Here is a 19,900-nt window from a genome sequence, read left to right as displayed (position 1 = left end):
GAAAACCGGTTAGGGCTTTATCTCAAAGCACTAACCGGGGTCTACTCTTCTCTTCTCTTCATCATCATCAACATCGCATTCGATACAACGAAAGTTTCGAAACCTTGTAGGAGCTATTTTCACCAAAGAGCTCTGTTCTACTTTGATCGGGAAACTGTAACAATGGTCGGAATTCTTCTGGGGTTGCCTGGGAAGTGGGCAGAAGATGAGCTTGAGCCTTCTGATCACTACACAACCAAAATCGGTGGTCTTCCGGTAATAACTCCTTCCTAGCTCTCTCTGTTCCTTCCTTTCATAGAAAGCTCAATTCTTTCGTTCTGATTTTTGATCAAAGTGCGTTTTTAGGATTGGCCGCCAATACCCGATGATGCACTGAAACCAGAACTACTCAATTGTTGTTCATGTGGAAGTAAACTTTCTCTCGTAGCTCAGGTTTTTGTTCAAATCCAAAGCTTCACTCTTTTTAGGTTTCAAGAGTTTAAGAAGCTGAATAATTAGAACAATTTGGTCTCTTTCGTTCTCTGCATTTAGGTGTATGCCCCAATCTCAACTGAAATTTTAGACATCCAAGAGCGTACCCTCTATATATTTGGTTGCTTGATGCCTAAATGTGGAACCTCTGAACAAAGGTATTGTCTTCTTTTTTTGTTACTTATGATTCTTTGATCACTCTCAATCACTTATATGAGAGAATGATCTCACGGTCTGAAATTTGCTCCTTACTGTGTCAGTTGGAGAGCTTTTAGCATTCAGAAAGCTATAGCAAAAGAGAAAGGATCAACTAAAATAGCGGATTTGCCTGTGGCCTTTCCTAAAACACATCGGTTAGACGGTGATGATGATGATGATGATGATGATGATGAAGATTTTGATTTTGCGAGTTTAGCTAAGGCGCTGGCAGAGGCTTCTTCTGCTGCGGCTTCCATTACGAAGAAACAAAAGAGTAAACCAAGTGGCAATGCTAGTTCAGGGACTAAAGCAAAGCCTTCACCTTTGAAATCTGAAACAAGAGTTGAGGATCATATTAAACTTGAGACTGGTGCGGTGGTTCCGTGCTTCTACATTTATACAAAGGAAGAGATCCCCTCAAAAGAAGTTGATCGATTCTCACAGAATTATTCGTCTCTGTCTATTAAGGATAAAGGAACCGGCAACAATGATGAGAGTGAATCCGAAGAAAAGTGGGAGGATGAGAAATATGAATATGACAAAGCCCTGAATGCAGATAGGACTTATCTTAAGTTCAAAAAACGGCTAGATGCAAATCCGGAACAATGTTTCAGGTAATTGTCATTCACTTGTATCCTATGGTGGTCTAATTTTCAAATCTTCACTTTTGCTATGTAATTTTCTTGCAATGGTCAGGTACTGGTATGGCGGTAAGCCGATACTAGCCACAGAAGACATGAAATCTCCGGATAAATGCAGGAACTGCGACTCTCAAAGGCACTTTGAGATACAACTCATGCCTCCATTAATATATTTTCTACATGAAGGTGTTGTTGATAAAGGAATTAAGCAATCATTGGATAATTGGGATTGGATGACACTTATTGTCTACACTTGTTCCAAGGTATTATTCTTATAGGATCTTCTCACATATCCCAAAGAATTAAAGTAAAATCTTCAAGAGCATAGCTTAATGTTAACTATTTGTAGAGCTGTGCAAACGCTGTGAATGGCGATTGGGTTGTTACTGAGGAGTGTGTTGCAGTACAGTATGAGAAACCGATGAATCTTGATCATGCTAGCTTCTTCAAATGAAAATTTTCCCCTAAGAAGATGTTGCTCAAGTGATTATAGCTATCAAGAAGTCAAATGCGCCATGGAATTATCTTCTTAAATTGTTTCAGGACAGATGTCCCCAAGAAGATGGAGCTGCTAAACATACATTTCTTTTGTTAAAATGATTAGTCTTTATGTAACATTAAATTTTATAAGACAGATGCTTTTATTGGATTAGTTTTGATTTAATTCTCTTTAAGGTCAATGCAAGAACCGTTCAAACCAAAAATGTGTTCTGCTTCTTTTGATGCGAGAAACATGGCGCCAACTCTTTCTCATCTCTCTCTTTCTTCCTTCTCTCTGTTCTATCATTTTCTTTTGGCTCCTCTCTTGATTTCTCTGTAGCTTCTTAACTGATATATAGATATGAATGGATCAAGAAGAATAAGATTCGGCGTCTCAGTCTTCTGCATCATCATCATTTTGATATCCGGGGTATCTGCAGATGGAGCGGAAAGTGATAGTGCCGCGAAGAAAGAAGAGAATCCATCGATTGTAAAGATCATAAGTGGGATTTTTGGCAACAAGTTTCCTCCGAGTTCATGGGAATTGATTCAAGGTGCAATGCAGAAGATCCAGATGAAGCTTTACCCTCCAAATCTAGAGTAAACAACAATGCATTCATCTCCTATAATCTCGTATTTTCGCTAATGTCTGGTAATTTAAGCTCATGTGTTGTTTTCTTGAGACAGTTTCAGAAGCAACAGCGACAAAAGCAACATAGAGGAAGAAGATAAAGCAGAGAAAGTGAGAGAAGCAGCTACAAGGAGTCTAGAAGTAAGCAAAGAAGCCATTGAAGAGTCTGCAAAACTAGCAGGAGATGTTGTAGGTGAAGTAGTTCAGAAAACAGCTGAGAAAGTTACTAAACAAACCTCACATGATGAAATGTAACCATCCACCAAATTTGCTCAGAATGTTATTATATAAACTAATGAAAACTTCAAATTCAAATACCATTCCCATTTCAAAAGATAACAACAACAACAACAACAAATCATAGCATTTCAAATTCAAGAATAGCGAGAAGAAGAAGAAGAAGAAGAGAGCTTAAGACATTCACTTTGACATCTTCTGAGACAAATGTCATTCCAATTAGCAACTTGATGCTGGTTAACGCAAACAGTTCGAGCACAAGCATCAGAGCAAGCGTCGAGCTCAGATACACCGCAGACAGTAACACAAGTGTCGGGGATAGGATCTTTAGAGAAAGCTCCAACTTTTTTCAGCATTCTTTTGGAAGTGCAAACTCTTTCACAGACAAAGATTTCATCAGAGCTTTTCTCTCTTCCTCGAGCACTCTTGATCCTCTCTTCTTCGCCATGTCTCTTCTTTATCCTCCAAGCTTGACCAGCAATTAGTGCAGGCACTGCTGCTCCTATCAGTGACCACCACACCTCCACCATTTTTCTCTTCTTTAAGACTTGAATTTTACACTGCGCATTGCAAACAAAATTGATCTGGAACACAAGTTCAAAACAAAGGTTGAATTTTTAAGGAAGATAACAATCTGATATCGTCGTAATTGAAATTAAAAATCCAACCTTTCCTTTGAGGTTGAATTTTTCACCTTGAACAATTTCGGAACAGAAACGGAATTGAAAACAGAAATCTAAATCTAAATCAACAGAAAGAGGTACAGATTTAACAAGTTACTGAAACATGAGATCGATCTCACAATTCCCAGGGTTTAGGGTTTTTGCACGACGAGAAAGAGAGACTGAATTAGGGTTTTTTTCAGCTGATTGTAGTAGCCTAGAATCCAGAGGGTTCAAAGAGAAGAAGTTTCAATGAAAATGGAACTACGAGGGCAAGAAAAAGTTACATACCTTCCTTGCCTTCTCTCGATGCTATGAACTGAAGTTGTCGTACCTCTGTAACTCTATCTCCATTTAATTCCAAGGAATAAATGGTTTATTTCAAATTAATTAATATTCCAATTTATCATAATTGTAATGTGGAAGAAGATTTTGAAACATAAATAACATGAAATTTATACAAACTGATATGATTAGATTGTAAACAAAAATAACAAACATTATTGTGATTTTGTAATCATTCAGTGTGTAATACATGATAACCCAAGAAAAAAAAACATTCAAAGAATTTGCTATAAGATCAAACCCCACAATGTACAAATCAAAGAGGGGTTAAGCACACATATTCACTTTACCAACCTACAAAGAAGAATCAAAAAGAATAATAGAGATCCAAAAGCAACATAAAGTTTTCTTGGAATGAGAAGAGCTAACAAGAGATGAGAGACTTCAGACGTTAATATCCATTCGCTTTGACCTGGCACTGCCATTGTTGGTTGTTTCTTGTACACTGGAAAGAGAGTATCTCGGAATGGTGTAGTTATCAGGGGTGGACACTGGTTGTTGCGGATAGAGCGTGGGAGGCGGAGTTAGGTTGCGTTGTGCTGGAAGTGGTGGTATTGTGTTGTTGTACTTGTATGGATCTCCATGGAAACTGCAACAATCAACCGTAAAGACCAAACCCAACAAAGAAGGAAAAAGACTTGGCTTTTTAGCATTGTTGTTACCTTGTTCGCTTGTAAAATTGATCATCATCACTTGTAATCTCGTCTAACCGTTGCGATGATGACGTTGGAACCGGCGAAATAGACCATGGTGAAGCTGCTGGCAGTTCATCTGAGAAATATCTTCTTCTTATCAACTGTAAAAGTTCCGAAAATGTTCTTCTCGGTTAGGGAAGGGTGTCTTAGAAATCTGACAAGAAAAGAAAGGTGTGGTAATGACACTAACCATCCGGAAAAATTTGTTCAAAGCTTCCTTATCGTATCTGGTTTCTTTGGCAGCCTATGTAAAAACCCACATTAGATCATATAATCAAAAGCACCCACTAAATACTAATACAGAAGCTAATACTTACTAATATGGTTTACTTACCGCTATGAGACCGCCATTACCAGGAAAGCTTTCAAAGAGAGGGAGATCCTCACTTGAAGAAGGAAGCAAACCTTGCTTCTCAACCCAATGACGAGCTGCATCAACAAGATTTCCACTGCTTCCTTTTGTTCCTTCTTTTGCAGCAATATCTGCTTTGTTGCCAACTACAATGTATGGAACAGGAAGACCACCGGGACCTCCCGAGGGAAGAGGAGCTGAAAAAGTCCCAGTCGCTGCAACCTCAGATGCCCATTTCTGCAAGCTCGTTTTTGTTCTTCTTTGAGAGAGATCGTGAACAAAAATAACTCCTGCATAGGAAATGTCTCGCTTTATGACATTGTTTCAGACACAATAAGGATCAACAATGTGGATAGGTTGGGAGAGACCATTGATTTGTGAATAGAACAGTGACCGGCAATCTTTGTATCTCTCATGCCCTGATACATCCCAGAGTTCAACAAAGAAATCTCTCTCTGAGTCACCTTGAATGCTACTTGAAGAACTAGCTGGACTCCCGTAGGTTATGTGCTGAAATGTGAGAAGAATAAAAAAGGGTTGAAACTTGAGTTCCCTAACCATTTGAAGAACAACAGAGACGTTTAAGTTACCTTGACACCAACAGTGCATCCAATCGTTTGAGGTGGGCGAACAATAGAAGAACCTTTGTTGATGAGGTGTACAAGTGATGTTTTTCCAACACCTACCAAAAAGATTTGAAATTCAGAGATGAAAATTAACTCAATTATCATGAGCAAAAGCAAACACAGTACGTGACAGACTCTAAGGAAAACACTGTCGACTAAACAAACTAGAGTCTCAGGTTTGATCTAAAAGATGTAGCTCAACGACCACATAACAATAACTCCTAACCAAATGGTCTAATTCAGTGCAGAGAATCTATCTTCCTGAGTCACACATGATCTAGGTTTAGCAGAAGTACCCCGATTCAGCAAAACTACAAAAGAATGGTAACATTTCTAACTTGGTTTGATACCATAAAATAGGTAATCAAATCTAACGATCTACATGAAACTATAACTTGTTATAGTACCTGAGTCACCAACTACCAACACTCGAACTTGCCCACATAATGGCGCTAAGATCTGCTCCTTATTTTCCCTTTCACGTTCCCTCCAAAACTTCATTTTTGCTTAACAAGAGCAGATTAGGTATCAAAATAAGAAAACTAACACTGTTTCAATCAACTTCCATAGTCCCGATTCTAATCCAATACCAGAAGAAGCAGCTTCCACAAACACTCTTAGCAACCTCCGATTCCTCACAATGGAAGACTTTTATGATCTAACATTACCGAAGCAACAAGCACACCAAGACTAACTAAAAATCTCCGGAATCTGGGCAGATTCTTCACCTTCCTCGAGCGAGAAATTCTATGGAATCAATACCTACGGTATCCCAAATCGATCGAAACAAGCAGCAGATCTACGGCTAAAACCTAGGATTTCAGATCAATTACCAACAGAATCAAACTTGTTCAGAAAGATCTCTCCACCTCCTAAATCAATCAAGTAGGGTTCGTCTTCCTCCTCGAATAAATCTGAAGATACAAATTTCTCTATCGAAGATAAGAGAAGTAGAGAGAATCTGGATCGAGATCAGAGAGATCCAAGACTCCCTTCGAATTTACTTACTAGTGTTTGAGATTTGGGCGGAAGAACAGATATGAAACGACTTCGTTTCCTTGCTTAAGTTGTTGAAAGGTAGAAGATGAGATCGGTTCGGGACAATCTACACAACGCACCAAAACCGGATCATAAATCACACCGATCAAAATCCATTATAAACCAAATTACCGGTAACAACTAAACCGAAACAGTTGACCTCGTTGACGCTTACAAGTTACAGAGCTGTCACACAGGCTTTTTTTACAAGTTGCTTTTTTCACATTTCCTTCCCGGTACAATCTTAGTCTGACGCATTTCGGGTCAAATGTCGGTTTAATAATGGATATAAGAATACAAGTAATTCAGGTTTTTCTAAATCATTCTTGAGTCTAATCAAATAAGGATTGGATTCAGATCGCAGTATTTTGGACAACCGTGACCCAAAAAAATTCAACACTACTTTTTAAATAAATATACGCTTAAGATTTTATATCTAGTGAGTCAGTGACCTACAAAATGTACTCATAGCAATATACATACATTAAACATTTATAACCACGAAATAAGTAACTCCTTTATTATACACCTATCAAATTATACAAAGCATTGAGATTATAATATTAATATTGTTGGTATCTTACAATCTCAACGAGGATGAGAGATTTGGATTAAGATCGAAGAAGAGAGTGTTGGTTCCAGTTATCATGATCATAAGATAAAACCATTTCATTGTAATAGACATTAGAGAGACTCTCATGGTTATGGACTCCTTCATATGTTGTAATTACATAAGCTGCATCGTCACCATCTCTCTCTACCCTCTTCTTCACCGAGCAACCTTCACTTGAGCATTTGTAGTAATTCCTTTATATTATAAATTCATCCACCACATGTTAAATTGTAATCACTTTTATAATATATCGCACCAAGTTATATATATATATATATATATATATATATGTATGTATATATATAAGAATATCATTAACCAATTACAGAGTGTGTAAATTGCTTTCAAACCATGCTTTGAATGAAAGTGATATGTTTAGATGATGAATTCATTATATTTGTTTCTCTTATGATATATGAGTCAAAATAAATCTATACGATGACTGATTATCAACCATGGATTCATTGATCCATATACCACTAATCAATCAATTTTGCTATAGGAACCTTTTATATATTTGTATAAACAAAACACACATGCATGATGTATATAGAAGCTAAATTTTATTCCAAGTGGGTTGGTAGATAATACGGGTCCATTAAATAGTATTCAAATCACTATATGGTCTAGCTAGCTAGTGGCTATATATTCTATAACAACAGGATTACAAGATGGTTATAGAAAATTATCAAGCAACCATATGTTATGTTAAAAACAAGTACTAGTAAAACATATTAATTAGATCAAATGAGTAATTTGTAAATGAATAAGTTACCTCTTGTTAATGTTGTTTTTGACAGATTTCTTGCCATACTTCCTCCATTTAAAACCATCATCCATCACATCAATCTTCGATCTCGTTCTAAATGCAACTCGATGACCCGTCTCCTTCGTCTGATCACTCTCTTTACTTCCTCTATTACTACAATATTTATTATCAAAAAGATTAATGAATAAAACTATATATAATGAAATACTAATTGCTTGGTTAAGAATCTTGCCAACAATAATAATTAAAAAGGAACTCACGTTGATTCCTTTTTACTCAACGTTGTTGCGCTGCCGGATCCGCCGCTTTCCCCGGTAAATGTCTCCGACGAAACGATGCTTGTCGGAGATGAGATCTCTTCCTCGATTAATCCATTGTTACCTCCTTCATCTATGTCAAAGAACATCAAATTTGAGAAATCGTTGTTATCCATAAACGGATTAATAAAGTTTTCATCGGAGAAGTACGTAAAATTAGGGCTAGGGTTTTGAGAGATATTCATTTTTTTTTGTTTTTGAAATAGAAAAAAAAATAATTGAGAGAGAGAGAGAGAGAGGTTTAAAGCATCCAAGAACTAGAGCAAGTGAAGAAGAGAAGAGAAAGAGTTATAATGGTCAGTTATTTATATAAAAATGAAAATTATTGTAACAAGTTTTTGTTAAGAAAAGAGGATAATTAAGAGATAAAGATTATTAAACAACTACTACTTATGTCAAGCAATTTCAGGGTAGATACTAGGAAGGTGCTTCAATGCCACGTGTGAAAAAAGGAATATGATGATGACGTCATCTGTTATGACGTATGGACAGACGTTAATAAGGGTGGCGAAAAGTGAGCTTCCACTTAAAGTAATTGTTTTTTTGCTTGGGCTTTACGGGCCCATTTTAAGAGATTTTATCGTCTACATTAGGTAACGTTGATAATTGGATTTTGGTCTTTGGATCAACGGCTGAGGATTTAAGTTGTAAGTTTGCTTATGCTGCGTTTGAAGCAGACAGGACTTTACTTTACAGTGCACACCAAGACACAATAAGATTTGACTTATTGAATTATGTAAATGTAAATTATACTATTAAAGATATTGTCACAAACTTTATTGATTTCTTTTTGGCCTAACTTTTATTTAGCAAATCCTTCAAAATGGTTATCTCATCTGGTCTGGTGAATCCACATATATATATATATATATATATATATATATATATGCAGATCAATATGATTTCGAAAGTTATAAAATTCCGTCTGTTTTTTTACCAAAGATTAACTCTATTAATTAACTAGCTTATAATATTGTTAAAAATCTTATATAAACTATACTCCAATATTGATGGGAAACAGCAAATGCGTTTTTTAATGTTGGCAACATTTTATATATTTTATTTTTTCTTATTAGTCGTTTTTTGTTCTTCCAGAAGTTTTGGCACATTGCAATGTATCATCATACATATATGAATCGTTGACCCACACATATATCATATATGTATGACCAAGTTTTTTTGCTAAGTCTATTCTTAAGTCAACGATTCAAAATTTCAAAGTGGTCTTTTAATCTTGTCTTAAAAGGTAAGACGAAATTTCTTGGTGCCACTCTTAATTGTTTTTGTAACTACAATAATATTCTCTCTGTATTGTGTTAAAACAAACATAAAAACTAATTAACTGAGAATAAACACAGAAACATGTAGTGTGGCTCTGTTTTTAAGAAACACATGACTGGAATCATATAAATATTACCTATTTGAGTGATTTTACATGCAAATGATTAAAAGTTTAAAATCAGATAGTGTTAAAACTTAAACGTTTGCACAAAAAAATGTGTTTTAACTATGATTAACTAAAGTAATTAAGAAGAAGAAAAAGCAATAAAATATAGTATTTTTTAAAAAAGAGGCTAAAATATAAACTGAAAGACTGAAAAAGAAGGGCGGCTGGCCAAAAGTGAAGGAGTGTGTTAGTGTGGGGTTCTAATTGAAAGAACCCCTTTTTCAAGGGGAAAATCTGAAAAAATAAAAAATAATTACATATCTATATTTTAGTGAATTGCTTTGAAAGTGATATATGGACATTTATTAATGAACACCAACCACCTATCAGCTAAAACAGAAAAAAAAACAAAAAAAAAAGATGAGTTACAAGTTACTGACCTTTATATATACAACAATATACCTTATTAGTACGTAAAAAAGAATAATACTGTATTTTGTTAAAACAAATTACAATGACAAAAGAAAATTCACAAAAACGTACTTTTACTCAGTTTATTCTAACATATCACGATATTTTTTCGATTCCATTATTTCTGTTTGCCATATCGTTCCAGCAACTTTGAGCATACAAAATTTAAATGCTAGAAACAATTGAAATTTATCTCATACTATTTTAGAGTTTCCAACCCAACCTAATTAAAGACTATTAATCTTGAAAAGTAAACTAACTTATAACGATACATATATACACCAAACGAACAATTTACGAAGTCGAAGTATGTTGCATCTTTCTCAGTAGTCAGTACTCTACTTGTTGTGCAAAGGATTTGGACCTGTGGGGATAGATCGTTTCTCTTCTTCTTCCTCGTCGCCGTCCGTCTTTCTCCGAAATCTAGACGATCTTCGTCTAACTTTATTAAAATTTGACATCTCCGTGATCACAACCTTGTGATGATTCTTGTAGTATAGTGATCGAGCAACGCTCAAATTACGATTTCTTCCTGTAGTCATGAATCTTCCAGCTTGGATCGAACTTGAACGGGAGATAATGATTAATACTAACACTGTAAAGATTACAATGATTAAAACATCTCGTTTCATTGCATATCGTGAAGATAAAATTAACATAGATATCGAAAAAAGTATGTTTGAATCTCTCTCTCAAATCACGATTACTTTCTTCTTCTTCTTCTTCTCTCTGCTCTTATCGTAAGAGTTGAGGGAATTTTAGTAAAAGTAAGGAGGAGCAAAGGGGAATAAGGAGAGAAGAAATAGAATGGTCAGCAGCATTCATTACATTGATATGACTACACAATTATCATAATTGATAATTTCGTACAATAATAACAAATATTTTCGTATTATTAACTAGCAGATTATATACTACAATTTTTTTACTGATAACATTACAAATTGAAAGAATTGTTGAAAATAAGATGAAATCTTTGATAAATAGTAAGCAAAACTTCACTTATCACTATATTATATAATTTGTTATTATAAGTTTGCGAAATGATGATATAATTGAATAGTCTTGACTCTTGAGTTTACATATGTATAGTGAACATAGACAAAATTAAGTGAAATATATATAAACTAGATTTTAACCCGCGGTATACTGCGGTATAATTTATTTTTTAAAGTTAATATATATTAAAACTTGCAAATTTTATTTTTATAAAATATTTATATTTTACAGTTTATAATTGTTATTAAGTAACGCTATACAACGAATCCATGAGACAATTGTTAAAAAACTGAAGTTTTAACCCTTACTAAAACAGCATATTAATAATATTTTAAAATTTTATAAATATTGATTCAAATACATCCACCATATAACTCAATTCCAAAATAAAATCCGTTCTGTAATTTCTTTACCCATCCCGTGATTTATTTTTAAAGTAGTAATTTTAAAAATTTGAAAATTATTTATTACATATAAAAGTTTTACAAATTGTATCATTCTCTAATACATTTATATTTTATAGTTTAATTTTATATATAGTAACATTATACATACCACATAACATTTTTGGTTTTATATAACCTTTTCTAAATTAGGATGATTTGATATGTTTAATATTAGTGGTCTTAAAAAATAATAATTAAATATTTAACCCGTATTGAAACAGTGGATCAATTATATTTTACTTTTTTATTAATGTTGATTCAAAAACCCGTCCCTCCAAATAGTTATTGATTTATTAACTTATTTGTTTATAATTTGGTAACAGATAGATATTTAAATATTCGGTATATTTTGCTTCAGTTTAGGAAATCTTTGATGACCCGTCTTTAGATATAATAAGCCCTATAATTAAGAAATAAATATTGTCGTTAAATGATTTTGGTAACCTTAATTACGTCATTAAAGGATTTTGTTTTTAATTAATTTTTTTTAATGGCATTGTCATGTAATTAATTATAAAAATTAAAGTTACATTTAAAATGTACTTTCCAAATAATATAGGAAGATGAAAAACAAGTCTATAAATGAGTGTATGATTTGATTATACTGATCTAAACACAGATAAATGAACTAACTCAAAAGTAAACATTTTTAAAACGAATAACAAATAACAATTAATCGTGTCGAATAAATCCCTCCAAATTGCAAAAAGAAAACCAAACAACAACAAAAAAACAAATTATATAACCGTGAGCAATCCAAGAAGAACAAGTCCAAAGACGACGAATCTTCCGAACACAAAGTTGATCCTGAAATCATCACTTCCACTAACGATCTGAACAGGGAACAAGCAACTTCCCACGGATGCATTGACCTTGGTGATCATTGCAGCTCCTTTGAAATCGCAAGCCCTAACGTCTTGGTCTTGTATCTGGAAATACATGTTAAATGCGTATGATATGTTTTGGACTTTGGTTAGCTTACTACAAGTTGACCCGGCTTCCATCGCGGTGCAGTCCCCGTGGTAACACGCATAGTCTAGATCAGGACCAACTTCGTCTAGATTGACCGTGTCTTTGTTCACTACGCACCATTGTTTTTCCAAGTACTGCACACCTTTAGCTGCAACGGGCACCATTTGGCGTCCTTGTCCCGTGAAATCTAGCATAAACTTTGGTGTCCCATCGTATCTAAAGATTCCCCAATGTCTCTCAAAAGGCCCTGGAAGAATACTCTTCATGTCTTCGTCGAGGAAACCGAAGAGATAGACCTCTAATCTTTCAGGCCTCGTTGGAGTCCCACCGTCCTTAGCAAGTCTTTTCATAAGCCCTGCATAGAATTTCTCCGCTAGCTTCGGCGATGCATATTTGTGACCATCCGTTGGCCATCCAACCTAAAGAAAAACATAAACCAAACTCAATAACATTCTTGATAAATATATCTAATTAATAACTTGCTTGTCACGTTACCTCTCCAACGATAATCTTCATATCGTGAATCCCAGCCTTCTTCAACGCGTAAACAAGTGTGTCGTAATTGGCGTCAAACACGTTATCATAATTCTTTCCTTTGTCAGTCATTGTCTGACCATCACCGTCAAGAAAAGCGAACTCAACGGGAAAATGCTCGTTTAGGTAAAGACTAAGGAAAGGGTAAATGTTGACGGTGAAAGGTAAGTCGTTTTCGTGGAAGAAATTGACGATATCAAGCATCGTTTGTTTGACATCCTTGCGGAAATCACCTTCTGATGGCTTGTCGTTGGCTGATTGGTAAACTTCTGCGTTTTGTGGGATCGTGGCTTTCATTATATTGGTGTGTCCAGCTTCTTTTAACGCCTTGTGAATGTTCTTTAACGCTGGAAATGTTGTCTTCAAGAACGATCCGTTGTATGCAGACAAAAACGGCTCGTTCCCCACGGCTACGTACCTAGTGAATGAATTCTCGGTCAAATATACACCCAAAACAGCGACTTTTACCGGTTTGTAGGTATTTAGATGAATATAATGTCAAATTTATTATTATTATTAAATTTTAACAAGAAACTAAGAATATTAAAAATTAACAGGAAAAAAATTGTCTGAATAAATGAAATCATCTCATTGGTGCGATTTTGTTCAAATTGGAAATAAATAGCCAACCAAAATCGATCTATTTATCAAATCGGTTTATCATGTAGTCGATCAGATAGAATTATGGTAAAAACATGATTACAAAAAAATGAAAAAGTTTTGAAGGTTACTTGATGTCGACGCCACCCTTACGAATATACTGGGTCACGTTTTCTTTAACCCAATCTTTAGCATTATCGTAATCATCTGCGAGAGACTCAAGAAGGTTATTAGGGATTCCAACCATAACCTCCATGCCCGTACCAGCCAAAGCATTCATCGTCCATGAATCAGCGTCAAAAAGCTTCACTTTATTGATCTTATTGTCCTTAAGCATCTGAACAACAATGTTGGGATTCAACGGATGTGATGCGATATTGCCCCAATTCACACCGAAGCCTCCGACCAAACTAGCCAGGGTCAAAACGGTCATTATAACCGTCCCGACGTTAACGAGCATCGCTGCTCTTCCGGCCATATATATTGAGAAGGCGACGATGGATGATAATTAGGGTTTGTTTGATCTCGAAGATGTGTTTTTGTTTTCTTTTCTTTTGTCTGGTTGATGTTTTTTCTTCTTCCAGTCGGTAAAATTCTTTTTCGTGTCTTGGGTGGTCGTTGTAATAGGAATGTTTTTAGGTTGTTAGTGAAAGATTAATTAAGCTTAAAATAAATTTCTATTTTTAGAAAGAATTACAAGCTACAAAGAGGTGTGTATTTTTTTCGGAATCAGTTAGTTTTTTTTTTTTTGGTTAAGAGAGTATATCGCTGTTAATAATTGGTCGAATTGCTTATTAAACGAATACATCCTTGAAACAATGAGATAGCAGTTTATTAATATTAATTTTTGGTATATAAATCAGTCTGAACTCAAAATATGTGATTAGCTACTATTTTCATTGAAGATCCACAAATTATTAACGGTTTGGTTCTACACATAAAAAAAAAAATTCGTGGACCAAAGAAAAAAAAAACAGTCCAAAGCTTCAAAATTTTTGTCTGCAAAGCCAATAGTGGGGCCCAGGTTTTTAGATATATGGGACCCTTAAAAGTAGCATGAAAGCCACGTGGCAGAATCTCTACAGAGTAAATGCCACAAGTCTTTCTTCTTCTTCTTCTTCCCTTCACCAATAAGGCAATAATCCTTCTTCTTCTTTCTAAAATCCCTAAATTACAAATTGTTAAGAACTTGGACAATTCTATTTCTAGGGTTTGTGAGATTCGTTCGGACTCTAATGGGGAAGAAACGAAAATCCGAGGCTACGCGGCTCGATGAGGTTGATCGAACCATGTATGGCGCGTTTCGAGGCGCTGCTAATTCGCTCTCGCAGCTCTATACACATGCCATGAATCACCAACGCGTTTCTTTCCTCGCCGGTGAACGTCGCGGAATGGTCTCTGCTCTCTCTCTCTTGACCTTGTTTTATATCCAGTTTCGATTTTTGGCTTCTGGGTTCGATAGATAGAAACATAGTTGAAAAGTTTTCTTCTCGTTGCTTGTTTTGATGTTGGTTGACTATCTTGAATCGTAAATTGAGTGCTTATGTGTTGTTGGGTTTCTGTTTGCTCTCGAGATTTTAGAGTCACAGAATGAATCATGGATATTCAATGTTGTTTCTTATGTGTTGTTTTGGTAAAGTTGATCTCTTTGGCTTGTTTATGTTCGATTGATTGTCGTACGTGAGTTAATTGGAGACACACTCTGAAATTGGTTATGATCTATGAAGCTAGTTTAGATATGAGGCTAAGCAAGCAGTCTTACTGATAAAAGTTGTGGCCTTTTGATCTTGAAGTGCTTACTTTTGTTTTTTACTAGATTGATGAACTAGGATGGCTGTTCTCTTTTGGTGGCAGCTTGACGTTCTTGGCGTCATTCAATAGTGATTCATGACATTGTAGTATGAGATTTGAGGTTTGATTGGTCCATTGAGTTTTACTTTTTTCTTTCTTTTTACAGGAGAAGCTTTACCAATGGATTGTGAGACAAGAAGAACAAGGAACTAGAGTATCCACAGCTGATATTACTACCTACTTACAGGTACTTTCCTTTGAAAACAGTATCTCGTTTCTGATTACGCTCCTGCTATGTAATTGGAATTCAGATTGATTATACCTCTCTTGACTAGCTACGCATTAAAGTCCCAACGATCTTTAGTTTGATCTGAAAGTTATTCGTGTTTACCTTTTAAAACCATATATGCAGAATGCGCTTGAATATGAACCTGAGGAGACGTCGATACCACTCCCCATGCAAGAGTTTTATCAGCACCAATTCGCTCCACCAAACGTAAATACATCAGTAGCTCATGTTCCTTCAAGTCACATAGCACAACAACAACATTATGATTGTAACCAAGAGAAACTCTTGATTCCACCAAATGGTCTCTCAAGTCCGGTTCGAAGAACCCTTCAGGACTTCAACTTGTGTGAGGCTGAGTCTGGTAATAATAACTACAATCCCAACTCTACAGGTGAACACTTATCTTACTGAATAAAATCTTGTTTCATTTGCCGAAAGATGAAAAACATAAATCATTCCATTGTAAAGTCTCAATTGTTTGTGGTAAAGTATTGTCTCATGTAATACACAAAACACTTTTTCCTAATCTTTCAAAGAAGCTGGATGAATGTGAATTGACCCTTAAGATAGACAAATCTCTGATAGTGATTTTGTCGATAGGCGATATGATGATTTCATGTCTTGTCTAAAGCTCTCAAGACTTAAATGTAGACTTGTTAACAGTGATGAAAGAGAGACAAAGACTAATGATCAAAATTGAAGCCAAAACCTTCCATGTGCTCTCATGGTCCCTCTTTCAATTCAACTTGTCTGCAAAAACATTGCCCTGATGTTGATCTTCGCCGAGCTACGTGGTTTATGCTAATCCTCAGAAGAAACTTCTCGTTCAAAAATCTATGGACAGATAAAAACAAAAGTTACAGAATCACACTTTCTTCTTCTTTTGGTCATGGTGTTATCTGTACTAACAAGACATTCATCAAGGTGGTTGTCTGGAGATTGTCACTACATCTTGGCACAATGACATTTTGGCTGATTTCTATCTAGATTTTTTCCAAATTTTGTGTCTTTTTTTATTTGCCACGGTGTTTTCAAACGTAAAAGTCTAATCAACTCATCTAGCTAATCATATAAACTAGAGCTATAATAAAATTTGAAAGTGTTCGAAACAACTTGTCACTAAGAATTTATAAATAATTAGGTCCACACATAATTATTTCAGGAGTCAGGTCATAGGTCCATATACATTTCAATGGGGTATCAAAACGGTCATAATAAAATAAAGTTCAAACTTTTTAGTCCATAAATCTTATCGATCAAATCGGATCACAATACTATTTATTGACTAGAATTGTCAATTTTGTTAAAATATAACGCCGTATATGAATTTAGAGCATAGACTTTGGACTTGGATGTATACTGTTTTGTCAATTTTTTAAAAATTTCTTAAATTTGCCTCATATATATAATAATTTGGATGTAGCAAATAAATTTTAACGAGTGAAATATAAAATTGTGAACCATATTTCATTCACGTGGAATAGTAATATCAATAAAAAAAATAGTTAATTTTGGATGATTGATTTTAAATAAATGGAAAAAGAAAGTAGACCAACTCTTGTCGGAAATTATAGGTGAAGAAATTGAGTTATAGTAATGAATGGCTAATTGGGAAACACATGACACAACAAACTTTACGTCCTTTTTGCCATATTTAAGCACTCTCTATAACAATGTCCCCGACCCCTACTCCAATAATCTACTTCCCCTATTCTACTATTGTGGTCCAGTTTATACCATTATTTATAATCCAAATTTTAGTTTATGATCAAACTTTCACGTTATCAACGAGAATCGCATTCATGATTTGGCTAAGTAAGATTTTCTAAGCCTAATATTTGTATTCAAATCCTGTAAAGCTGAGATATCCTCTCTTACAATAAGTCATGAACGCACAACCCCAATAATGAATGAAGAGTACTCATGAATGAAAATGGTTCCAAAAACATGACACAACAAACTTGACGATATCATCTCTTACAAGTCTCGATACGAAGTTAGTAATATATCTCTTCGTCCACAATTGACTACATAAATATTTTTATGTATGTAGAACAATATTGAATGTAAACTAGGTTATTAATTACGAATCCATTATTTGACTTGCGTATTAATCATTTGTTTTCAATGTTCTGATAAATCATATTCCTTTGAAGGACCACAACTCCATCTCCATGATCAAAGGACCACTCGATTTTCAATAATCTCCTTGAGTTTTATCCCACTAGTCTATATGAGATAGACAACATTATAGTGAATATGGTTATAGAATCTGGATGGTTTATATCAATTTAGACATCATGTAGAAGTACATCTAAACTGTTGGTTTAAGGTCGGCTGGTAGTGTGCACCCATGATTTGGCAACATCTAAACTGGTTTGGTTAATAGATCATGGCAAGTTATTACTCCCCTAACCTCATTTCCTCTTCCTGTAATATATATTGATCTTGTATTTAAAAACATAGAAAGAAGTTAGATTTTGACAGTTTGAAAACTGAGGAAAGTGTTGAGAAAGAGAAGAAAAACGTTTTTCAAGAGATAGTTTCAAGAAATCAACTACAAACAGGCATTTATCAAAGGTGACAAGTCATTGATCTTCGTTCGTGATTTCATCCGACCTTTTGATTACCAAAGTTCCTGAATTTTTTTATTACTAAACTGGGTTAAGGTATGTGTTTCGGTTTAAATTTCTTACATATACAAATGTGAAATTAAGTTTGTAACCGAAATTCTGTTTCTCATTCAAAAGACGTGATTGCATAAATTATCATCATTTATTTGCTTTGCAAACAAGAAATATTAATTTTGTGGGGATAGATTCATGTTAATGTGGGAAGACAGAGAAATATCGACGTCAAATCCTTAGACCCATATGTCTCAATAACTTCCAAAACGTTATTCAATTCCGATATAAAATTGGGACCATAAACTGATCATAGAATCATTCATCTCTATATATAAACACAAAAAGGTTCAACAAAAGATAATTCTATATAACCAAAGAAAAAAAACTCTCTTCCAAAAATGGCAATTAGGGTTTCCCACAAGTCTTTCCTCGTCGCACTTCTTCTCATACTCTTCATTTCCTCTCCTACTCAAGGTAAATTTATAGCTAATATATATATACACACAAGCGCGCTCACCTCACGAGTTTCTAGCTATATCAAGTATAATTTGAATGAATCTTCTTCTTGTTTTTTGGTTGAATATCAAAATATATTACCCAATAATGAGTTCTTGATATATAAACATTTTGATTTTTTAGCACGAAGCTTACGAGAAGTAGTAAGGAATAGAACGCTATTGGTTGTGGAGAAGAGTCAAGAGAGTCGGAAAATAAGGCACGAAGGTGGAGGAAGTGATGTTGATGGATTGATGGATATGGATTATAATTCTGCGAACAAGAAAAGACCGATACACAATCGCTAATAAACACACATGAACTTATCGAATTCTTGTGAGATATCCTGAGATCCAAAGATATCCCGAGATTTTATCTTTTACTAAACATAAATTATAAGAAGTGAGAATGTATTTTATATAAGAAAAGAAGTGAGAATGTAAACTATTATTATTTATAGGAACATATAAATATAAACGACTTTGTATGCATGTGTACAGTATTATCTCGAGGGAAAACAGTTCTATACAATAATCATAGCTTGTGTGTGCTAGCTTTATGTATGGATTGCATCATGGTTTTCTGTTTGTGAAATAAAACTCTATAATATATTATGTGTATATAGAAACCCACAAATATCTTCTTTAACTCTGTTGTAGTATTAGTTCCAATAAAATAAAATTACACCTCAAAAGAGTATTTGCTGATTTTATATATCGAATTCAAACCTACGGAAGCTCCCATCCCATGAAGGTGTTGTGGATATTTGATATCAAAATATGCATATACCAAAATACAATCAAATAGATTATAATTTAAAGTAATAGGACTTTGGAAAAACTAGGCAACATACCAAATAATATATGGGATCAAAGTTTTCGACAAATATCGATTGGTTTTCAGTCTCCAAACTTCTTTCATTTAGAAGGATAGAACTTAAATTCATTAGTGTCTTAATTTTGTAGTTCCACAAACAATAATCCTTGTCTTAACATATAAATTAGTCTTATAAGTCAGTAAAATCATGGTGAAATTTCTCTACTGCAAGTGGAAGGATTCAAAAGAAAGAAAAATAAATCCGAGCAATTGATGGATTTTCTGTTACTGTTAGAGAGTTGCCGAGGCTCGAGCGATAATGGGCCTTAAAAAACTTACTCAAATGGGCCATATGGACCTTAGATTTTCATTTATTACAAATGGATCCTATAGTTTCG

General features: G+C 34.5%; 9 protein-coding genes and 2 long non-coding RNA genes across 18 annotated transcripts; 5 read left to right on the top strand and 6 right to left on the bottom strand.

Annotated features, from left to right (window-relative positions):
- The first annotated feature begins 22 nt into the window (after positions 1-22).
- Positions 23-2,108, top strand: AT5G64830 (programmed cell death 2 C-terminal domain-containing protein). Of its 3 annotated transcripts, none has more exons than NM_125881.4 (6): positions 23-255; positions 346-432; positions 532-629; positions 732-1,283; positions 1,366-1,573; positions 1,660-2,108. In NM_125881.4, the coding sequence occupies exons 1-6, from the start codon at positions 163-165 to the stop codon at positions 1,762-1,764; spliced, it is 1,143 nt and encodes a 380-aa protein (NP_201288.1). In that variant the 5' UTR covers positions 23-162; the 3' UTR covers positions 1,765-2,108. The 3 variants fall into 3 exon arrangements, with proteins under 3 accessions (NP_201288.1, NP_001330740.1, NP_001032143.1); NM_001037066.2 differs by having other exon boundaries at positions 51-255; positions 335-432; positions 1,660-2,037; NM_001345654.1 differs by having other exon boundaries at positions 732-1,573.
- Positions 2,109-2,151: 43 nt separating this feature from the next.
- On the top strand, positions 2,152-2,676 carry AT5G64820 (uncharacterized protein; the record flags this gene model as incomplete). Its single annotated transcript, NM_125880.1, has 2 exons — positions 2,152-2,390; positions 2,478-2,676. 2 exons carry the CDS (start codon positions 2,152-2,154, stop codon positions 2,674-2,676), a joined length of 438 nt encoding a protein of 145 aa, NP_201287.1.
- AT5G64816 (thionin-like protein) lies at positions 2,648-3,706 on the bottom strand (the record flags this gene model as incomplete). 4 transcript variants are annotated; one of them, NM_203265.3, is made up of 2 exons in its annotated part: positions 3,612-3,698; positions 2,648-3,242 (listed from the first exon to the last, which is right to left on the bottom strand). In NM_203265.3, exon 2 carries the CDS (start codon positions 3,186-3,188, stop codon positions 2,796-2,798), a length of 393 nt encoding a protein of 130 aa, NP_974994.1. In that variant the 5' UTR covers positions 3,189-3,242; positions 3,612-3,698. The 4 variants fall into 4 exon arrangements, with proteins under 4 accessions (NP_974994.1, NP_568997.1, NP_001331704.1 ...); NM_125879.4 differs by having other exon boundaries at positions 2,672-3,218; NM_001345652.1 differs by having other exon boundaries at positions 2,796-3,242; positions 3,327-3,706.
- Positions 2,738-3,328, top strand: AT5G09275. Its single transcript, NR_143197.1, has one exon. It is a non-coding gene; the product is annotated as an other RNA (long non-coding RNA).
- Positions 3,707-3,774: 68 nt separating the features above from the next.
- On the bottom strand, positions 3,775-6,660 carry LIP1 (Ras-related small GTP-binding family protein). 3 transcript variants are annotated; one of them, NM_001345651.1, is made up of 9 exons: positions 6,552-6,660; positions 5,929-6,443; positions 5,746-5,844; positions 5,303-5,394; positions 5,081-5,222; positions 4,695-5,002; positions 4,551-4,604; positions 4,328-4,461; positions 3,779-4,254 (listed from the first exon to the last, which is right to left on the bottom strand). In NM_001345651.1, exons 3-9 carry the CDS (start codon positions 5,837-5,839, stop codon positions 4,050-4,052), a joined length of 1,029 nt encoding a protein of 342 aa, NP_001331706.1. In that variant the 5' UTR covers positions 5,840-5,844; positions 5,929-6,443; positions 6,552-6,660; the 3' UTR covers positions 3,779-4,049. The 3 variants fall into 3 exon arrangements, with proteins under 3 accessions (NP_568996.1, NP_001331706.1, NP_001318878.1); NM_001345650.1 differs by having other exon boundaries at positions 5,746-6,443; NM_125878.3 differs by lacking the exon at positions 6,552-6,660 and having other exon boundaries at positions 3,775-4,254; positions 5,746-6,537.
- A 133-nt stretch (positions 6,661-6,793) lies between these two features.
- Positions 6,794-8,428, bottom strand: WRKY51 (WRKY DNA-binding protein 51). The gene is made up of 3 exons (NM_125877.4): positions 8,019-8,428; positions 7,765-7,911; positions 6,794-7,183 (listed from the first exon to the last, which is right to left on the bottom strand). The coding sequence occupies exons 1-3, from the start codon at positions 8,258-8,260 to the stop codon at positions 6,988-6,990; spliced, it is 585 nt and encodes a 194-aa protein (NP_568995.2). The 5' UTR covers positions 8,261-8,428; the 3' UTR covers positions 6,794-6,987.
- Positions 8,429-9,674: 1,246 nt separating this feature from the next.
- Positions 9,675-10,151, bottom strand: AT5G09265. The gene is made up of 2 exons (NR_143196.1): positions 10,005-10,151; positions 9,675-9,753 (listed from the first exon to the last, which is right to left on the bottom strand). It is a non-coding gene; the product is annotated as an other RNA (long non-coding RNA).
- On the bottom strand, positions 9,962-10,719 carry CLE21 (CLAVATA3/ESR-RELATED 21). The gene has a single exon (NM_001345649.1). The coding sequence runs from the start codon at positions 10,590-10,592 to the stop codon at positions 10,272-10,274; it is 321 nt and encodes a 106-aa protein (NP_001318877.1). The 5' UTR covers positions 10,593-10,719; the 3' UTR covers positions 9,962-10,271.
- Positions 10,720-11,870: 1,151 nt separating this feature from the next.
- On the bottom strand, positions 11,871-14,142 carry AT5G64790 (O-Glycosyl hydrolases family 17 protein). The gene is made up of 3 exons (NM_125875.3): positions 13,616-14,142; positions 12,846-13,302; positions 11,871-12,769 (listed from the first exon to the last, which is right to left on the bottom strand). The coding sequence occupies exons 1-3, from the start codon at positions 13,960-13,962 to the stop codon at positions 12,116-12,118; spliced, it is 1,458 nt and encodes a 485-aa protein (NP_201284.1). The 5' UTR covers positions 13,963-14,142; the 3' UTR covers positions 11,871-12,115.
- A 405-nt stretch (positions 14,143-14,547) lies between these two features.
- AT5G64780 (holocarboxylase synthetase) lies at positions 14,548-16,263 on the top strand. Its single transcript, NM_125874.4, has 3 exons — positions 14,548-14,878; positions 15,442-15,522; positions 15,688-16,263. The coding sequence occupies exons 1-3, from the start codon at positions 14,720-14,722 to the stop codon at positions 15,973-15,975; spliced, it is 528 nt and encodes a 175-aa protein (NP_201283.1). The 5' UTR covers positions 14,548-14,719; the 3' UTR covers positions 15,976-16,263.
- Positions 16,264-18,503: 2,240 nt separating this feature from the next.
- RGF9 (root meristem growth factor) lies at positions 18,504-19,354 on the top strand. Its single transcript, NM_125873.3, has 2 exons — positions 18,504-18,665; positions 18,831-19,354. Exons 1-2 carry the CDS (start codon positions 18,590-18,592, stop codon positions 18,992-18,994), a joined length of 240 nt encoding a protein of 79 aa, NP_201282.1. The 5' UTR covers positions 18,504-18,589; the 3' UTR covers positions 18,995-19,354.
- The last annotated feature ends 546 nt before the right edge of the window (positions 19,355-19,900 follow it).

The sequence above is a fragment of the Arabidopsis thaliana genome, chromosome 5, assembly GCF_000001735.4.
Source record: "Arabidopsis thaliana chromosome 5, partial sequence".
Classification (NCBI taxonomy): Eukaryota; Viridiplantae; Streptophyta; class Magnoliopsida; order Brassicales; family Brassicaceae; genus Arabidopsis; species Arabidopsis thaliana.
Note: the sequence above shows the minus strand (reverse complement) of the source record. Positions and strands in the feature narration are given on the sequence as shown.

Coding starts and splice junctions, on each gene's coding strand:
- WRKY51 (NM_125877.4), bottom strand. CDS start 8,260: ATGAATATCTCTCAAAACCCTAGCCCTAATTTTACGTACTTCTCCGAT. Junction 7,912..8,018: donor TTGAGTAAAAAGGAATCAAC/GTGAGTTCCTTT, acceptor TAAATATTGTAG/TAATAGAGGAAGTAAAGAGA. Junction 7,184..7,764: donor AAAAACAACATTAACAAGAG/GTAACTTATTCA, acceptor TATAATATAAAG/GAATTACTACAAATGCTCAA.
- CLE21 (NM_001345649.1), bottom strand. CDS start 10,592: ATGTTAATTTTATCTTCACGATATGCAATGAAACGAGATGTTTTAATC.
- RGF9 (NM_125873.3), top strand. CDS start 18,590: ATGGCAATTAGGGTTTCCCACAAGTCTTTCCTCGTCGCACTTCTTCTC. Junction 18,666..18,830: donor CATTTCCTCTCCTACTCAAG/GTAAATTTATAG, acceptor TTGATTTTTTAG/CACGAAGCTTACGAGAAGTA.
- AT5G64790 (NM_125875.3), bottom strand. CDS start 13,962: ATGGCCGGAAGAGCAGCGATGCTCGTTAACGTCGGGACGGTTATAATG. Junction 13,303..13,615: donor AAGGGTGGCGTCGACATCAA/GTAACCTTCAAA, acceptor TTCATTCACTAG/GTACGTAGCCGTGGGGAACG. Junction 12,770..12,845: donor TGAAGATTATCGTTGGAGAG/GTAACGTGACAA, acceptor GTTTTTCTTTAG/GTTGGATGGCCAACGGATGG.
- LIP1 (NM_001345650.1), bottom strand. CDS start 5,839: ATGAAGTTTTGGAGGGAACGTGAAAGGGAAAATAAGGAGCAGATCTTA. Junction 5,395..5,745: donor GTTGGTAGTTGGTGACTCAG/GTACTATAACAA, acceptor TCTTTTTGGTAG/GTGTTGGAAAAACATCACTT. Junction 5,003..5,080: donor GTTCTATTCACAAATCAATG/GTCTCTCCCAAC, acceptor TTTCCTATGCAG/GAGTTATTTTTGTTCACGAT.
- AT5G64830 (NM_125881.4), top strand. CDS start 163: ATGGTCGGAATTCTTCTGGGGTTGCCTGGGAAGTGGGCAGAAGATGAG. Junction 256..345: donor CCAAAATCGGTGGTCTTCCG/GTAATAACTCCT, acceptor GTGCGTTTTTAG/GATTGGCCGCCAATACCCGA. Junction 433..531: donor AACTTTCTCTCGTAGCTCAG/GTTTTTGTTCAA, acceptor CTCTGCATTTAG/GTGTATGCCCCAATCTCAAC.
- AT5G64780 (NM_125874.4), top strand. CDS start 14,720: ATGGGGAAGAAACGAAAATCCGAGGCTACGCGGCTCGATGAGGTTGAT. Junction 14,879..15,441: donor CCGGTGAACGTCGCGGAATG/GTCTCTGCTCTC, acceptor TTCTTTTTACAG/GAGAAGCTTTACCAATGGAT. Junction 15,523..15,687: donor ATATTACTACCTACTTACAG/GTACTTTCCTTT, acceptor CCATATATGCAG/AATGCGCTTGAATATGAACC.